Source organism: Nannospalax galili, unplaced genomic scaffold (genome assembly GCF_000622305.1).
Source record: "Nannospalax galili isolate Female #2095 unplaced genomic scaffold, S.galili_v1.0 scaffold1138, whole genome shotgun sequence".
Taxonomy (NCBI): Eukaryota; Metazoa; Chordata; class Mammalia; order Rodentia; family Spalacidae; genus Nannospalax; species Nannospalax galili.
Genome location: NW_008342297.1, coordinates 1,433,637 through 1,452,620, shown reverse-complemented (window position 1 = coordinate 1,452,620; position 18,984 = coordinate 1,433,637). Strand labels below are relative to the sequence as shown.

Here is an 18,984-nt window from a genome sequence, read left to right as displayed (position 1 = left end):
TTAACATTGGATCAACCCATTTTGTAACCATGCTACTGAACAATATCGCATTTCTCTGAACCACCCAAATTCCTGCCCTCCAAGTCCACAGCTGCACAACTCCATACTCTACAGTCACATACATCAAATCTACACTTTTATTTTTGTTGTTGTTCTAAAATGTGCTTTTCCTCAATGAAGTTTAAAATCAGTTCAGGACCTCCATCTCCCCTCATAAAAACAAAGCAACATACAAACCCACACACACACACACACACACACACACACACACACACACAATCACCCTCTAACCAGGTGAAAAATCCCCGGCGATTAGTCTGTAACAAATATCAACACAAGGGGAGAAAAAAGCATGTTGAAATGTATTAGAATCAACCTGTACAAAAAAAAATTAAGATATAACCTGAAACTGTTCAAGTTCAGAAAGTCTAGTCAAGTCCTTTTCTCTGGCCAGGAGTATGGTATCATCAGAGGGCTCTGGGTGACCAGCCAAGGAGCGGTGGGAAGAAGAGACAGAAGCAGCAATGATCCTTCACCAGACTGAGGGGCCTCGGCACCACCATTCCCACTGCAGGGGCAGCCAGGAGTCATAAAGATCTCAGGAGAGCAAATGTTGGCAGACAACCCCAGTGGGCAGCTGGGTCTAGATGCCAAAATATGGCTGTGCAGTCAGAGACAGCAGGAAAAGTGGCCAGTAGAGGGCACCAAGCTGGGAGAAACAACTTCTGCCACCCACAGACCCCAAGCACCCTCCACTTGTACTCAGACACCAGAGGTTTGTCAACCCAGCGCTCTCAACTTGATGAGAGATCCGAGCTGGGCTTAAGAGGCTGAAAACCCGAAGGTTTAGTAAACATAGCCCAGCATCATATCCCTCCATGGCCTAAACTAGCGCTGCCAACAAGGGTAAGGCAGGAGAAGGGAAACGAAGCATGTAGCTACCTGGCTAGAGACGCCTGCACCATTGTGGGTACTGTGGTACATGGGAGTGAAGAAGCAAGGGCCCCTCCTTGCTCAGACAGGATTCTCCTCCACAGTCATCCCTGGGGGCTGGTTAAACTGCCTCCAGCTTAGGACCAGCCTGACAAGATGACATGGAGCAAAAAAATAACTGGGAGGGAGACAAGTCCGTACACAGAGACAAGGACCTCCTAGAGGGAAGCTGGGCACTGTTGGACCTTATTAAGATGGTGTCCGTGGAGCCCCTGAGTCTGAAGGGAACAACTAGGGAAGGAGGCAGGGAAGGAGCGATCACTTTTCTGCGATGGTACCAATGGGCGGGGAGGTACTAGTGAAGGGATGGGCAGGTCTGGAACTCACTGCAGGTAGAGAGGAGAAGAAATAGGCCCTTGGTGTCCCCTCCCAACCTGACCCAGGCCTGGTGAGTGCCAGCTGCCCCAGCCGGCCCTAGTGGCGGCTGGAAACCAGACCTTTCACTTTGGACATCTTCTTGGCGGGTTGCCTCTGCTCAGTATGAGGGGGACACTCCCGTTCAGCCAGCTGCTGTTCCATTTCCTGAGCGGAGGAAGATGCAGTAGCTTTGAGTGTCTTCTTGATATTGGTAACCTAGGGGAAAGAAAAAGAACCGGTGTGACCAGCCTGCACATACCTGAAACTCACCAAATCTTGTTCTCGGTTTAAGGACCACAACAAAGAAGTAGCCCAAATCCTCTCAAGAAAATCTGAAATAATCTTCAAAAACCCAGAGCAAGACAAACAGGCTGCTCATGAAGACACGGAAATAAGTTCAGTAAAAATGTAGAACTAGGGGCTGGAAGGATGGCTCATAAGTTAAGAGCACCTGCTGCTCTTGCATAGGAATTTTGTTTCCAGCACCCATGTCAGGTGGCTTACAGCTAGCTGCCTGTAACTCAACTTCCAGAGATCCAACACCCTCTTTTGGCCTCTAGAAGCACATCCTCCACCCACCAAACACACACACACACACACACACACACACACACATAAATAAATAAATAAAAATGAGTGTTTTTTTTTTTTAATAGCCAGGCGTGGTGGCACACACCTTTAGTCCCAGCACTCGGGAGATAGAGGCAGGCGGATCTCTGTGAGTTCAAGGCCAGCCTGGTCTACATAGCGAGTTCCAGGACAGCTGGGGCTACAGGGAGACCCTGTCTCAAAAAAGACCACCCCCCCAAAAAAAGACTTTTTAAAAATGTGGAACCAATGCTTTCTTGGTTCAAACATCTGACAAAGGTACAACACAGAAGGTGACAAAGTAATAGTTATAAGTAAAAGGAGGGGTGACCTAAGCATTTTGTACTTGATTGATATTCAAGTATAAAATCACAAATAAATTCACAAGAATTCTGGGGATATAGCTCCAGGAATTCTTGAATAAACCAGAGAATAAACCAGAGAATTTCTTCAGCCAAGTGAAGAAAATGTAGGAAAAGGGCTGGAGATGTAGCTCAGTTTGTAGAGGGCATGAGTAGTATATGCCAAGCCCTAGGTTTGATATTCTGCATAAGCCAGGCGTGGTGGCATACACCTGAAATCCCAGCACCCTGTAAGTATAGGCAGGAGGATCAGAAGTCCAAAGCCATTCTGTTACATAGCAAGTCTAAGGCCAGAATGGGCTACATAAGACCCTATGCCAGAAAAAAAGAAAAAGAAAAGGAAGCTAAGAAAGGAAGATCTGATGTGTTCAAGATTAGCCTGGCTTACATAGCAAGACCCTGTCACACACACAAACTGTTATCACCCCATTATTTGCATATTTTCTTTAACTCAAAAATATTTAAGCAGGGGCTGAGAAGTGGCTCAGTGGTTAAGAGCACTGGCTGCTCTTGCAGAAGACCAGGTTATGTTCCCAGCATCCACATGGTAGTCAACAACCATCCGTAACTCCAGATCTAGGGGAGTCAATGCCCTCTTCTGGCCTCTGGAGGCATTGCACACATGTGGTACACTTATATACATGTAAGCAAAATACTCATACACATAAAATAAAAATAATCAATCAGGGGCTAGAGAGATGGCTCAGCAATTAAGAGCACTGCTTGTGCTTTCAGAGTACTGGGGTTTGGCTCCCAGTACCCACATGGTAGCTGACAACCACCCATAACTTCAGCTCCAGAGGATCCAATGCCCTCTTCTGATCTCTGTGGGCATTGTACAACATGGGGCCACTTACACACATGTAGGCAATACATTTATATACAAAATAAAAATGAGTAAAAATATTTTAAAATAAAAATAAATGTATTTATTTATTTAAAAGTGACTGTACTGGTTTTAACCTCTACCAACTGTGCACTCCAGTATCTGTTTACATACACACTTCCCAGCATCAGTTCTATCAGCTTTTCTATTGCTGCTCTTCAGCTCATTGAAAGAAAGAAAACATAGAGTGAACAGAGGTAGAAGAGTTGGTAGGAAAAGTTGTCCACCCAAATAATGTAAGCCTCAAAAAAAATTCAATAGAATAAAAAGGTCACTCCAGAGTCAGATATGTGATGGTTAGTGACAGAGGCTTCCTCTGATGACTTCCCTCTTCTCTGAGAAGCAGCAGCTTAAGAAGGGGGTTGCTAGAATTCAAAAACTGGACCTTATCAGAAGCTAAAGAAAGTGACAGTCCAAATGCAGGCATGAAACAATAGTTATAAGAGGAAAGTTTAGCCAGGCATGGTGGTGCACGCCTTTAGTCCCAGCACTTGGGAGGCAGAGGCAAGTGGATCTCTGTGAGTTTGAGGCCAGCCTGGTCTACATAGTTCCAGGACAGCTGAGGCTACAGGGAGACCCTGTCTCAAAAAGACCAAAAAAAAAAAAGGAAAGTTTAGTTCTAGGAAGAGAGGTTGGGCCATCAGCAGACTCAACCCAACAAGATGATGGGTAGTTATCTGTTGTCATTGTCATTTTGAGATCTCTCAAACAAATCTTGGTCCAATCTGCTGTAACTTATTAACATTAGACCCTTTCTAATGAGACTTACAGAGAACAGTGGGCTGGTACAAGCAGCACCAAGCACGGTCTGTCAACTCTGCTGTTCCCAGCATCCTGCCAGACCAGAACTGTCATATCCAAAGCCCAGGTGGCCCACCTTGGTGGTCTCTGGTTTGGAATCTCTAGGTGAATAGTCACTGGGGACTGGAAAATGAAGAATGTGGGAAAGTGGAGGATTTACCACTCATTTACAAGTATGATATTGTTTGTTTGACTTTAAGTCTCATTTTAGTAGCCTCAGAGGAAAAAACAGGAAATGTCATTTTTTTTTTCTTGGTCTTTTTTTTGGTAACTTTTAAAAAAATTTTATTTATTTTTTATTTTATGTGTACGCATGTATTGCCTGCATGTAAGTAAGTGCACCCGTGTCGTGCAATGCCCGTGGACGTCAGAAGAGGTTGTCAGATCCCCTGGGACTGGAGTTACAGACAGTTGTTAGCTGCCATGTGGGTGCTGGGATTCAAACCTAGGTCTTCTGCAAGAACAGCCAGTGTTCTTAACCTCTGGGCCATCTCTCCAGCCCCTTTTCTTGGTCTTTTGAGACATGGTCTCCTTGTAGCACCAGCTGGCCTGGAACTCACTATGTAAACAAGGCTGGCCTTAAACTCACAGAGATCCGCCTGCCTCTGCCTCCCAAGTGCTGGGACTAAAGGAGTGTGCCACCACGCCCAGCTGAAATGTCATTTCTTAAGTACCATTGTTTCATAAAATAACATTCCAAGGTTTTTCAAGTTTGATATGCTTTCTAAGCATTAGAAGGAAGATTAAAGTTTTCATAAAGAGTAACACATGATTCAAGTTTAATTCTCTGCAGCCAGTTACCTCTGACTTCAAAGATGTAAGAAGGTTCCACAACTGAACAGTACCTGAAGGAGTTTGTCTGAAGGCTCCCCAAAGATGACAAAATGTTAAGAAGCAAGACACTAGAAACTAACAAGTTTTTGCTGAGTGTTAGCAAGAATCTTGTCAATGCAGCTACTGCTGGGAAAAGAAAAAGAAAGCAGAGGGTGGGGGGAACAGCAGCAAGGTAAATTAGAATAGAAAAACTGAAAAAGTTGACTGAATTATGAAAGGAAATTTCACTACTTAATCATTTGTCATGATGTGAATTTTTTAAATTTTATGTGAATTTGCCAGGCGTGGTGGCCCACACCTTTAGTCCCAGCACTTGGGAGGCAGAAGCAGGCAGATCTTCTCTGTGAGTTCAAGGCCAGCCTGGTCTACATAGTGAGTTCCAGGCCAGCTGGGGCTACAGGGAGACCCTGTCTCAAAAACAAAAAAAAAAGAAAAAAAAAATTTTATGTGTATGAGTATTTTGCCTGCATGAAGTACATGAGGACAGTGCCCATGGAAGCCAGAAGAGTGCGTCAGATCCTCTGAAACTGGGGTTACAGGTGATTGTGGGTGCGGGGATTCGAACCCGGGTCTTCTGCAAGAACAACCAGTGTTCTTAACTGCTGATCCATCTCTCCAGCCCCCAGTCAAATTCTTTTAAGGAAGAAAGAAGCAGGGGCACCCTCCCTCCTCATTCCAGCACCTATTTACTTCCTCAAGCAGTTTTCTCTACACCATTGGGTCAGGTGTACACATCTAACTCCTCCAGTAAGACTGTGGATAAATTTTAGTCCCCAACAGTAGCTACCACTTAGAAGCAAAATGTAAGCACTAAGAATGAGAAAATGGCTTCTTGGGCAAGTGTCCCTTTATAACAAGAAATGGGGTTTTTCTCTTCCATTAAAACTCAGCTTGAGGGGGCTGGAGAGATGGCTCAGCAGTTAACAGTACATACTATACTTGCAGACCTACACACTGAGCAGGGGAGAACTGAGACCCACACACTGAACAAGGAGAGAACCGTGGCCTACACTGGCTCCCAGGGGTGCTATGCTCAAGTGGCTATATTGCTGATATTTGAGCCGATGACTCTAATGACAAAAGGATTATTAGAAGTCAACTAGTTTCTCTCTTCAAGAAGCCCACACCCCTGCTCTCCATGTCAACTTTGTTTCTGAGCACCAATTTCCTTCTCTTAACCCCATGCTTAAAAACTATGTTATGCCGGGCGTGGTAGCCCACACCTTTAGTCCCAGCACTTGGGAGGCAGAGGCAGGCAGATCTTTGTGAGTTCGAGGCCAGCCTGCTCTACATAGTGAGTTCCAGGACAGCTGGGGCTACAAGGAGATCCTGTCTCAAAAAGACAAAAAAAACTATGTTAAAGGCTAGGCGTGGTGGTGCACGCCTTTAGTCCCAGCACTTGGGAGACAGAGGCAGGTGAATCTCTGTGAGTTCAAGGCCAGCCTGGTCTAATGAGTTCCAGGTCAGCTGGAGCTACAGGGAGACCCTATCTCAAAAAAAAAGACCAAAAGAAAGTCAACTAATGGGCTGAGGAGATAGCACAGTTGGCAATGTGCTTGCCTTGTAAGCACCAGAACCTGGGCTTGATCCCTAGAGCCCACATTAAAAAAAAAAAAGGCCAGGCATGATACAGCACCCACAGACACATGCATCCACCCATTCACAAACATAAACACATATGCACCGCGAGAGAGAGAGAGACAGAGAGACAGAGAGACAGAGACAGAGAGACAGAGAGACAGAGACAGAGACAGAGAGACAGAGATTAGAGCTTTTACCAAGAGGTAGACAGACTTAAGTGTAGGCACTTAAACCTATTTTAACCTTGTGGACTTTGACATTTCCAATTCCTCTCCAACTGACTACAAATACTCCCAAAAACCTGTCTTCTTTGGCCTAAATCTGACCAGACCCCTTCTGATTTCCTTCCTCAAAGGGCTGGCTACTTGGCTACTCATAGGCTCTCTCTGCCCCACCTACCCCCAAGTGACCTAGGGTTTGTTTTGTTTTCAAAACATGAGAATTTTTGGATTTTCCAGTGGGCCTGCCCCTGCTAGCAAAAATGAAGCCTTGGACATCAGAGACCTTAAATACTCAGTAAAAGAAGAGTGAAGAGCCCCCCAGGACCAGAAACTCCCTTCAGCTGGCGGGGAGGGGATGAGGGTGGCAAAGCAGAGACAGACAAGACAGAGATGTGGTGACACATAACTGCAGTCCCAGCACTCCAGAGGTTGAGACAAGAAGATGGTCCTGGGCTGCATTTTCTTTTATGCAAGGAAAAAAAAAAATAGGATAACAAGTTCAGTTAGAAAAATGCTACAAAGATGTGAAAGATGGTGAGAATTACACTCAATGAGGTGCCCAGGAGGCACGGTTTAAGCACACTGTAACAACGAACAAGTCTCAAGATTTGTCACCAACTTAACTCCTGAGGGATTTTCTACATAATAAAAAAAATACAGCTTACTTTTTTGTTTTATTACCTACGTGAGTGGAACATAGCCTATTTTGTGAATGTATAACAATAGCTATATCTTAACATTCCACAGAACACCAGACATGGGCACACTGAAATATAAAGAAAAATAAATTCCAAAATCAAATGTAAATGAAGAGGGTCTTTGTGAAGCTACAACAAATCATTCCTTTCCCTCCAGGGCAACTGCTCAGAGACAGCAAAAAGGCTCAAAATGTTACTGTTCCATTATATCTCCCTCAGGTATGCTGACTTATACCTAAATAATGTTATTTCTATAAAAGGCTAAAATGAGAGAATATTCTCAGGCAGTTTGTGACAGGGCTGACTACACTCAGAAGGAGGCTCTGTAAGGCACAACTCACCAGAAAATTGTTATAAGATTTGGAAGGAAAACATTAAGTTTCTCCCTCTGAGGACAACAATGTAATTTAAAAAGAAATGAAAAAAAATTCATCTACTCAGTTAAGAAAATGGCTACAAATGTGAGGTAAACTATAACAGAAGCAAAAACGTGCAAGATATGACAGAATTACCTTTGTTCTTTGTAGGTCTGTTTTCTCTTCAAGTGGATATGTGGTGACACCTCAAGTATGCCTCAGGCCAGGGACGATCAGCACCTACACTTGGTGCCAGACCATGAACTGGCTGAATGGAAAACGAACAAGGCTCTGAGCTCTGCCCTCTCTCTTCCACACCAGTCTGCTCTAAGTTTTCTAGAAGACTAATAAATGGACAGATTATTTTAACTGGTGGTAGAGGTGGCCTTGCCCTTTTCCTCAGATTTCTTTCTCTCAAATTTAAGTCTTTAGCAGCCCCTGGTAGCAGTATTGGGCTTTGACAGCAAGGGTAGCTGTGTTTCCCAATAGGTCACACCTATAATAAATCTGCATGTGATCACTCTTCAAAATACACACACACACACACACACACACACACACACACACACACAAGAAAGAGAGACAGACAGGCAAAGAGACAGAGAAGTGGGAAAAAAAAAGGAAGGGAGAGGGGAGAGAGAAAGAGAAAGAAGAGGGAGGAAAAGAAACAGGAAAGAGGCCTAGTGGTAGCATTGTGTGTTCCAGGTCAGCCTGGCCTGCACAGAGAGTTCTAAGCCAACCAAGGTTACATAGTGAGACCTTAACTACTAAAAAAAAAAAAAAAAAAAAAAAAGAGCAAACAGAAAATGGAGCAATGGAGCTTAGAGCTGGGCATGGTGGCTTATACCTATGTTTCCAGCACTTGGAAGGCAGAAGTAGGAGAAATCTCCAAGAGCTCTAGGTTTTTTAAAAAAGGATCACAGGGGGCTGGAGAGATGACTCAGTGGTTAAGGGCACTGGCTGCTCTTGAAGAGGACCTGGGTTCAGTTCCCAGGACCTACATGGTGGCTAACAACCATCTATAACTCCAGTTCCAGGGGATCTGATGCCCTCTTTTGTCCTCTGTGGGCACTGCCTGACATGGGTGCACCTATATACATTCCCACATAACACTCATACACATAATAAAAATTTAAGTATATATATCTGGAGAGAACACTTAGCTCTAGCTGGGCAGTCTATGGACATGCATTCAGCATGTGTAGAATATTCAGATCAACACCTGCTCTGGGTGAGGCATGGAACAAGGAGTTTGCTTTACAAAGACAAATAAGACACGGTTTCATTTTCATAAGCACAGGATTTCTCTCAATTTCAGATTCCACTTTGAAGGCAGGCATATCTACTCATTCCTTCTATTTCTTAGTTGAATTCCAGGCCCCTCTCTGCCACATTCTTAGGACCTGATTCAGTCCCACTAATACTTCAAGTCCCAGTCACACTAAGAAAGGATTTCCAACACGAAAGCCAGTGCTTCTGATTTTGATGGCTCCCTGTCCTATTAAAGGGTGGAGTCTGTGTCCCTCCAAGAGGACAACTTGAACAGGGAGCTGGAGAGATGGCTCAGCAGTTAAGAGTACTGGCTGCTCTTGCAGAGGACCTCGGTTTGGGTCCCAGCACCCACATAGCAGCTAACAACTCTCTGTACCTCCAGTTCCAGGGATCTGATGCCCTCAACACAGGTGCACTTATATACATGCAGGTAATACCCACATACACATAAAAAACAACAACAAAACACATCTTAAACAACCAGATATCACTAAAACCATACTCACATCCTTATCTTCATTTCATTTACTGAATTTTCCCTTTTCATTAAATAAGAAATAGATTGTGCATTTTAAAAGTTTATAGTCTGGGGGCTGGAAAGATGGCTCAGCAGTTAAGAACACTGACTATTCTTGCAGAAGACCCAGGTTTGAATCCCAGCACCCACATGGCAGCTAACAACTGTCCATAACTCCAGGTCCAGGGATCCGACAGCCTCTTCTGTCCTCCGCGGACACTGCACGACACGGGTGCACTTACCTACATACAGGCAATACATACATTCACATAAAATAAAACTAATAAATAAAATTTAAAAAAAAAAAAAAAAGTTTACAGTCTGGTACGGTGGCTCATACCTGTAATCCAAGCACTTGGGAGGCTGAGGCACCAGGATTGATTTGGAGGTTAGCCTGGGCTACAGAGTTAGACCATGTCTCAAAAACAAAACAAAAACAAAATGTTTATAATATACAGTCTGGAGACTATGATCTGGAGAATAAAATGAATACTACACATCTATCATACCACTTAAGAAGTACATTATCAGGCCTTAAGGCCCATGTGTTCTTTCCTACCTGCAACCTTCCCCAACTTCAGCAAATAGTTACCATCCTTTTTAGGCAGTACTAGAGACTGAACCCCAGGACTTTGAGCATGCTAGGTAAGCACTCCACTGGTGAGCTATACCCCTAGCCTCACCTTCTATTCATTTTTTTAAAGATTTATTTTTAATTTTGTACATGGAGTGTATGGGTATGTGCATGTGAGTGCAGATGCTAGGAAAGGTCAGAGGTTGGAAGAAGTCCTTGAATCTCCTGGAGCTGGAGTTAACAGCTGGGAACCAAACTCAGGTCTTCATAAGAGCAGTACCAAACCCAATGCCTATTTAGGGGACTGTTCATTTCATTCACACCAAGACACACAACAAAAACAAAAACACAGTGCTGGAGATGGCTCAGTAGTTAAGAGCACTGGCCACTCTTGCAGAGGACATGGGTTCAGTTCCCTGCACCCATACGGTGGCTAACAACCCTCCATAACTCCACTTCCAGGGGATCTGACATCCTCTCCTGGCTTCTACAGGCACTGCACACACAATGGTGCACTTACACACAGACAGGCAGAACACTCATAAATATATCAAGAACAATTTTGTTAAAAAAAAAAAAAAAACACTGCAAAGGAATATCTAGTCACACCCTGGAGAGAAACAACGTGCCCTTCTTCTTTACCTCTGCCTCCACCTGCTGCTGAGTCCGGTGGTGGTTCTCTTTGTACTGGTTGGCTCTCAGAACTTGCTGCTCAATGCCCAGCAGAACCGCTTCACAGCCATCACACCTGCAATGGAGAATCCCAGCCCCCCTTTGTAGAGAGGCCCAGGAAGTCCAGCCCCAAGACGCTCCTCCCAAAGCCTCCGAGCCCTTCAAAGGACTTCCTTTAGCACCTCCTCTGCCAGGGCTGCTGTCCCTTCCCTCCTTCCACACAGCTTGTCTAAATATGTAACACAGGCCAAAATTGCAGTGGCTTGTGGGTAGTTTCTTAGAACACAGTTCTAATTTCTAACCTTTACTGTCCATAGGAAATAGTTTTACAGCCTTTAAGACTCTACAGGTAACTGACTAATCCCTTTCCACAACAAAACAATTCTTTCCTAAAAGCATACTACTTTAGAAATTGTTCTTTCCTCAGAATTTGAAGCTATTTCCCAATTGCTGTATCTTCACTTTCATTTCAAACTGTTTAAACAGACCAGGCATGGTAACATTTAGATTTTTATATGCCAGGCTATTTTTGTTTGTTTGGTTGGTTGGTCTTTTTGAGACAGGTTCTCCCTGTAGCCCCAGCTGTCCTGGAACTCACTATGTAGACCAGGTTGGCCTTGAATTCAGAGATCCGCCTGCCTCTGCCTCCCAAGTGCTGGGATTAAAGGCGTGCACCACCACGCCTGGCATGCCAGGCTATTTTTATTTAGGAATGTTTTCTAAGTTTATTTTCTTTCTTTTTGAGAAAGGGTCTCCCTATAGCCCCAGTTGGACTTGAACTCAGAGACCTGCCTGCCTCTGTCTCCCAAGTGCTGGGATTAAAGGCGTGCGCCACCATGCCTGGCTTCTAAATTTATTTTCATTTGATAGTTTTAGTCTTTTGGAGGACTAAACAGAGAGAAAACTGAGAGATATCAGACCCCAGGGGATCAAATTTGGGTCATTCATGGCTTGACTTTGTTCACATGGGGATAATCCAGAAATTCAATTTGGTTTATTATTTTTATTTTATTTGTATGAGTGTTTTGCCTGCATGTATATAAGTGTACCACATGCATACAATCCCCAAAGAGGCCGGAAGAGGGTATCAGAGTTACTGACAGAGAACTGGAGTTACGGACAGTTACCCTCCATGAGTGCTGGGAACTGAACCTGAGTTCTCTGGAAAAACAGCATGTGTTCTTAATCTCTGAGCCATTTCTCCAGCCCCAATTTAAGAAAAAAATAAAAACCAATTTTCAAATGTGCACATGGTGGCTCAAACCTATAATCCCAAGAGAGGCTGAGGCAAGAGTATCTCTACAAGTTCAAGGCAAGCCTGGGATACAGCGTTAGTTCCAGGCTAGCCTGAGATACAAAATGAGACCTTGTCTCAAAAAAGCAAAGCAATTTCTCTATCCCCCTGCACAAAGCTGGCCACCCCATGACGTACAGCATCCCATGAGTCTACCTGGGAATACTCTCCTCATTTCCAATAATGATCTATTCCTGGATTGCCCTCAAAATTTCCCTAAACTGCTCTGGCTTCATAAGCTCCCAATCATTTAAATACCTCAGTAGCAAATCCTTGTAGAATGAATAATGCTCTCATAAACATTAAATTCCACTAAAATGAGAGTATACTCAAATGCCCCAGTTCTTTTTCTTACTTTTTTGTTTTGTTTCGTTACTGCTTTTTGTTTTTAGTCCCAGCCTGCCTAGAATTCACTACAGAGACCAGGCTGGCCCAATTATTTCTTATTTTTTAAACAGTCTTCAACTGGCTTCCAATTAATAATGCTTCTGGCCTCTGAGTGCTGGGATTACAAGCATGTGTCAACATATCTGGCTGACCAATTCTTTACGTACTTGGATATAGTCATCAAATAATACTCTATGTATCTATGTTCCAAATCAGAAAGGTCTGTTCTTTGTTTGCAATATATCTCTCACAATGTTTTACAACACCAGTTCAATATGTTACTGACAACACTTCCTGAGCTTGGTCAAACTGAGTTTGTGTCTGGAAGGTGCAGATTTAGTGCCACATGGCTAGGATGTGAAGACAGTCTGCATCTTCACCTGAGTTGTTGTTGTCTTTGTTTGGGGTTTTAATATTTTATTCATTATTTCTATTTTATGTGTATGAGTATATTGCCTACATGTATTTAAGTGCATCTGTGTCGTGCAGTGCCTGTAGAGGTCAGAAGAGGGCGTTGGATCCCCTGGAACTGGAATTACAGACAGTTGTTAGCCGCTATGTGGGTGCTGGAAATCAAACCTGAGTCCTCTGCAAGGACAGCCAATGCCCTTAACTACTGAGCCAGCTCTACAGCCCCTAGTTTTGTCTTTTTGAGACAGGGTCTCCCTGTAGTCCCAGCTGGCCTGGAACTCAATATATAGACCAGGCTGGCCTCAATTTTACAGAGATCCACTTGCCTCTGCCTCCCAAGTGCTGGGACTAAAAGCATGGGCCACCACACCTGGCCTTGTTTCTTGAGACAAAACAAAACACTGTGTAGCCCTGGCTGGCCTTGAACTCACTATGCAGACTAGATGATCCACCTCAATGATACACCTCCCGAATGCTGGGATTAAAGCCTCCATCTGAGTATTTTAGGGTCCACCATTAAATAGCCCAGCTGCATTTACAATCAATTTTGCAACCCAGATACTACGAGGCCTGGAATGATTCCTGATGCCACACAGCTATAATCACAAATGCAGCTCCTCTCTCTCTGGCTCACTGTCCTAAAGCCCCAGCTCCCTGGCAACCCCAAGACCTACTCCAAAGCCTTGTTTTACTTCTGGAGAACACATTTTTTGCAAGGAGAGCACAAAGGGCATGCTAGCTATCCCCCTCCTTCTCCAAGCCTCACCATTCATGCAAGGTCTTGACAATATTGCTGATATCTTTCTTTCGGATATCACGGCCAATGCAGAAATCTACTTCCAGCAGCTGGTTTCGCTGATCCAGCTTGCCCTGGATGATGTCAGTGTAGACAGCCTCGATTATAAGGTCTTCTAGTTCCCGAAGATTCCTCATCTCCAGGTCCTTCAGCAGCACAGAGTAGGGGATACACTGTGGACAAGGTCATATGACAGTTACAAAAATCACTGGCAAGCATTACAAAAAGCAGGAATTAGCCACATAGCCAGTAGCTGCCTTTATGCTCAGGCAATTCAGGGCAGTGGTAATCATCAATATCTAAAACAATGAGAGATGGATAAATTGTGGGACCTGTGAGACCCAAACAAGACCCTACAGCACCCAAGAAGGTACACTCCTAGTTCTCTGCATCCTGAACTTGACCCAGCTCTTAGCTTCCCCATCTTGCAGCATACCATGACAGATTCTAAGCTCTCCTTCCAAAGGAAAGGGATAATACTCAGTATGCGCCAGTCTGCCACCTTCTGGGGGCTTGCAGACTTTGCATAAAATGCCAAATGAGGGGCTGGAGAGATGGCTCAGCAGTTAAGACACTGACTGCTCTTGCTGAGGACCTGGGTTCAATTCCCAGTGCCCACATGGTGGCTACAAACCGTCCTTAACTCCAGTTCCAGGGGAATCCGAAGCCCTCTTCTGACCTCTGCGGCATTGCTTGACACAGGCGCACTCACATACATGCAGGCAATACACTCATACACATAAAATAAAAATAATAAATAAAATATTTTTTTTAAAATGCCAAATGATCACAAACCTCTAACAGATACTAGAGATGCCCAGCAGAGGTATAGCAAAACAACACATACACACACACAAAGACCTTGCAGGCCAACACATCCACTATCTACAGTAGCCAATGGAGCTAGCCAGCTCATAGGTTATCCTAAAGTTTGTATTTGTTTCCTTAAACTATTGCAACCAGTACCAAATCTCCAAAATTAGCCTTCAATAGCCTTCAACACTTTACATGACTAAGAAAATACAATGTCTAAATATTTGTTTTCTGCAAATCTTCTACATCAGTAGTACCTGAGAAATAAAGTGAGCAAATATGTAGAAACAAGAGAAAGATGCACACAGAAGAGAAAAACAGCAAACGTAACTACAGCTTGAAAGCATGCTCTCTAGGTGGGTAGGGATAAAGTGACAGGCTGCAGAAGGAAAGAAAGAGCCATCCCACTCTTTAGCATGCTTGAGAAGTCCATGATCAGGAAAAGAAAAAGGTCTTGGTGCCCTCATTCCCCAAGAAAACAGGGCTGCCTAGGCTGGGAATGTGGTGCAGGGGCAGAGTGCCTGCCAAGCATGTATGAGCCACTGAGTTCCATTCCCTAAATTTAATCCTCAGAACAACAGGGGGTAGGAGGAAGGGAGGAAGAAGACTCCCACCTGAAATACCAGGCTGAGAATCATAAATCTGTGATCAGATCAAATTATTTCAACAACTGAAAAGACAATCAAGGAACAAATATACGTTTGTCTCTGTAACAGAGAAGAAATGCAAAAGGCAAACTTTTCAAACAGACACAGGTAAGGAGCAGGCAGAGCACCAAAGCCAACTACAAATTAATGAAGTTTGGACCCTCTTTATTAAAGGCTGGAGTCAACTGGCTGCAAGGCTTCATAATCAGCTGAGGCAGAGAACTTGCAGGTATGATGTAGTAGAATCTTACTAGATAGGATCTAATGTTAGTATATGAAAAAGTAATAATAATGACATAAAAATTGAATTAGTATATAAGGCAAAAAATCCAATTAATGTAATTAATAAAAAAAAAAAAAAAAAAAAAAAAAAAAAAAAAAAAAGACTATTAGAATCTACCTCTCTGGACTAGTGGTTGTAGCTCAGTGATAAAGGTATTTGCTAAGGCCTTGGGTTCAATCAAAATAAGTAAACAGACTCTAACTCTCAATAAGTCCAAGAGCTTCTTCCTCTAGCATGAGCACAACTGGGCTGTCCACTGGGCAATATAGGAAGCTGTTAACTGACTGCAAGATGCCATGCTGAGGCCAGGTGTGGAAGTACATATCTGTAATCCCAGCATGAGGCAGGAGGACTGCCATGATTTGAGGCCAACTTGTGCTACATAGTAAGTTTGAGGCTAGTCTGGGCTCTATGAGAGTCTGTCCAACTATAACAAAAACAAAAAAGACACTGCTGTGTAAAAATATATATCTTGGGACTGAGAAATAGCCCAATGGTTAAGAACACTGGCTGTTCTTACAAAGGACCTGTATTCAGTTCCCAGCCCCCACATGGCAGCTAACAAACATCCATAACTCCAGTTCCAGGGGATCCAATGCCCTCTTCTGGCCTCCACAGGCACTGCACAACAAAGGTGCAATTACAGACAACACTGACACAAGAAATCAAAAGAAGTTAAATTTTACAAAAAGCAAAGTATGTAGCTTTAAAGAGCATTTCAACAGCAGGCTCCCCTTACATGACAAAATGCTTACCCCACATGAAGCCATGCAGCATGCCAGAACAGAAACCTAATGAATCAATCTCTGCAGGGCATGCTTTTCCAGAACAGAATGTGGAATGACTATCTACACCATTTTGATTCTTATATTCTTCTCTTTTTTCCTCCGTGAACTAAATTTCATGCATTTAGGATCTGAGATTCCAAATGAGACACCTGAGTTGGGGTTCGGGTGAAGACAAGAAAGGCTAGGACAGTACCTTCATTCTTGATGCCAAACTCACGATGGTAAGATGTCTCAGCTTGTTCTGCTGAGCTGTGCTCAGTTCTGGCAGGCTCTCCTTGTTGGCTGCTCAGTCCCACCCACCACAAAAATCAAGACAAAATAAAATTAGCATTGTTTTTTTATGATAAGCTCATCAACTCCCCCACCAATCTACCACTAAATCACTGTCACGACTTGGCACTTAGTCATCCAACCAACATTCCATCAGCACCTGCTGCCTTCTCTGGAAGACCATGTGCATCCAAAAAGAAAAGGCTCAATCTCTATAAACAAATTTAGTCTTCTGAAAGCCAGGCATGAACAAACAAAATGACATGGCAAATATCTTAATGGAATCCTGTTTGTGCCTCTTGTGAAGCTCAACTAGGCTCAACAAGTCTTCATTGAACATCTGTTATGTGCAATGCATCCACTTATAGGGAATCAGGATGAATAAGATTCTGGGTTTTGTCAGAGCTGCTGTACCACACAATTCCAGGAGCACCGACCGTGTAGAGTTACACAACTCTAACCATGGACAAAAGAACCTCAAGTTTTTGTTTGTTTGTTTGTTTGTGGGGTTTGTATGTGTGTTTGAGGCAGGAGGTTGAGACAGGATTTCATGTAAAACAGGCTGACCTAAAATTTGCTATTTAGCAGAGGATGGCCTTGAACTCCTGATATACCTGTTCCTTCCTCTGCTTCTTGAGTGCTGGGATTACAGGTGTGAGCCACCATGCATGGCTTTAGTCTTACAATCAGAAGTTACAGCAGCTACAAATGCAAAGGTAGAACTATCAAAAGAAAAGGCAAGTACGAGGGCAGGAAAGACAGAAGGAGGGGACTACAGGAAAAGGGAGGGGGGGCACAGAGAAAGAGACAGCAAGCAAGCAGAACCTCACCCAGGAAGTGTAAGAGGAAAGCAAAGGCTTCATGGAAAAGAAGTGTGAAATGAGCCTTGAGGGATGCGTATAATTTCAGTAACATTACCAACGATCACAGTAGCAGCTACACAAAGTACATGGCACACTTCCAGATCTATCCACACATACATATCACAACTACCCCGTGAGAGTCCGCATGCTCTCAATCTCCTTAACCATAATTCTGAAGTCCAAAATGCTGAATCCAAATGGACTGGGTCGTTTTGTTTTTTTTTTAATTTTATGTATATGAGTGTATTGCCTGCATGTATGTGAGTGCATCCATGTTGTGCAATGCCTGCAGAGGTCAGAAGAGGGCATTGGATCCCCAGGAATTGGAGTTACAGACAGTTGTTAGCTGCCATGTAAGTGCTAGGAACCGAAATCAGGTCCTCTGCAAGAGCAGCCAGTGCTCTTAGCCACTGAGTCATCTCTCTAGGCCCAGACTGTTTTTTCTTAAGCATTGTGCTAAAATTCGTCAGGTGGCAACTCCTATCCTGAAATGAGGCTGGCTCTTTATACTACTTGTGAAAACTCAACTCGTTTTGTGTCAAAATGACGGATATGTTTGACTGGAGATATTGCCTATATCCCTCTGAGAATGTTACATTAAAAGGCACACATATCACATAACCTTTTTTTTTTTTTTTTTTTTTTTGGTTTTTTTGAGACAGGGTCTTCCTGTTGCCACAGCTAGCCTGGAACTTGCTATGTAGACCAGGCTGGCCTCAAACTCAGAGATCCGCTTGCCTCTGCCTCCTGAGAGGTGTGCACTACCATACCCAGATTATTTTTTATTTTATGCGTATGAGAGTATTATCTGCATGTATGTAAGTATACCTGTGTCGTGCACTACGCAAAGAAGTCAGATGCCCTGGAGCTGGAATTACAGACAGTGATTAGCCACCATGTGGGTGCTAGGAATCAAACCAGGGTCCTCTGCAAGAGCAGTCCATGTTCTTAACCACTGAGCCATTTCTCTAATCCCTACATTACCTTTTTTAAGTCCCCAAAATTCTAAATTCTGAAAGCATTTAGCCTCAAGAGGGACTCACTGTAGAGATAAGGAAACTCAGATACACATAATCAGTTACTTTGATAAAAGACACAACTAGCAGAAGCAGAGCTGGAATATAATGTGGGCAGTCTGGTTCCAGAACTTGTACAATGCTGTCTCCTTAGGAAGTGCAGCCAGAAACAAAATCAGAACAAAGGAGAAACATCATATAGCAGGAAGGGGCAAACTGTTCTGACAGCAGCCAAGAATAAGAAGTACCCAGTGAGAAAGGAAGGCAAGAGCAGGAGAGGTCTGAGTACCAGCTACTTTTGTATCACCAAAAGAGGGAAGAGAGAGGGAGGAGGGAAGAAAGGAAAAGGGAGAGAAGAAAATGAAACTGGAAGCCAGAAAAAAGTAGCTAGGAAGGAGGTTAGCATTTGGGTATACAAGTACCTCACTCCTTTATTTATTGATTTATTTATTTATTTTTCTTATATTTATTTATTTTGTGTGTATACATGTTTTGTCTGTGTGTATGTAAGTGTACTACATACATGCAAAGCCCAAGAGGTCAGAAGACAATGTCGGATGCCCTCAAACTGGAGTTACTGACAGCTACTAGCTGCATGTGGGTACTGGGAACCAAACCTGGGTCCTCTGCAAGAGCAGCCAGTGCTCTTAACCACTGAGCAATCACTCCAGCCCCCTGATGTTTAAATTTTTTTAAATATTTTA

The 18,984-nt window shown here is 43.5% G+C and overlaps 1 protein-coding gene across 4 annotated transcripts in view; it reads right to left on the bottom strand.

The window, feature by feature from the left end:
• Positions 1 to 341: 341 nt before the first annotated feature.
• Cops7b (COP9 signalosome subunit 7B) overlaps positions 342 to 18,984 on the bottom strand; it is a 36,953-nt gene continuing 18,310 nt past the window's right edge. For 2 of the 4 annotated variants that reach the window (XM_008838080.3, XM_008838079.2), the window contains exons 4-7: positions 16,325 to 16,413; positions 13,571 to 13,773; positions 10,683 to 10,788; positions 342 to 1,566 (exon numbers count right to left, since the gene is read on the bottom strand). In XM_008838080.3, coding sequence (XP_008836302.1) covers positions 1,408 to 1,566; positions 10,683 to 10,788; positions 13,571 to 13,773; positions 16,325 to 16,413 — 557 coding nt within the window. In that variant the 3' untranslated portion in view covers positions 342 to 1,407. Of the gene's footprint in view, positions 1,567 to 7,833; positions 7,946 to 10,682; positions 10,789 to 13,570; positions 13,774 to 16,324; positions 16,414 to 18,984 lie in introns of all 4 variants that reach the window. The other 2 variants (XM_029565938.1, XM_029565939.1) reach the window with 2 other exon arrangements.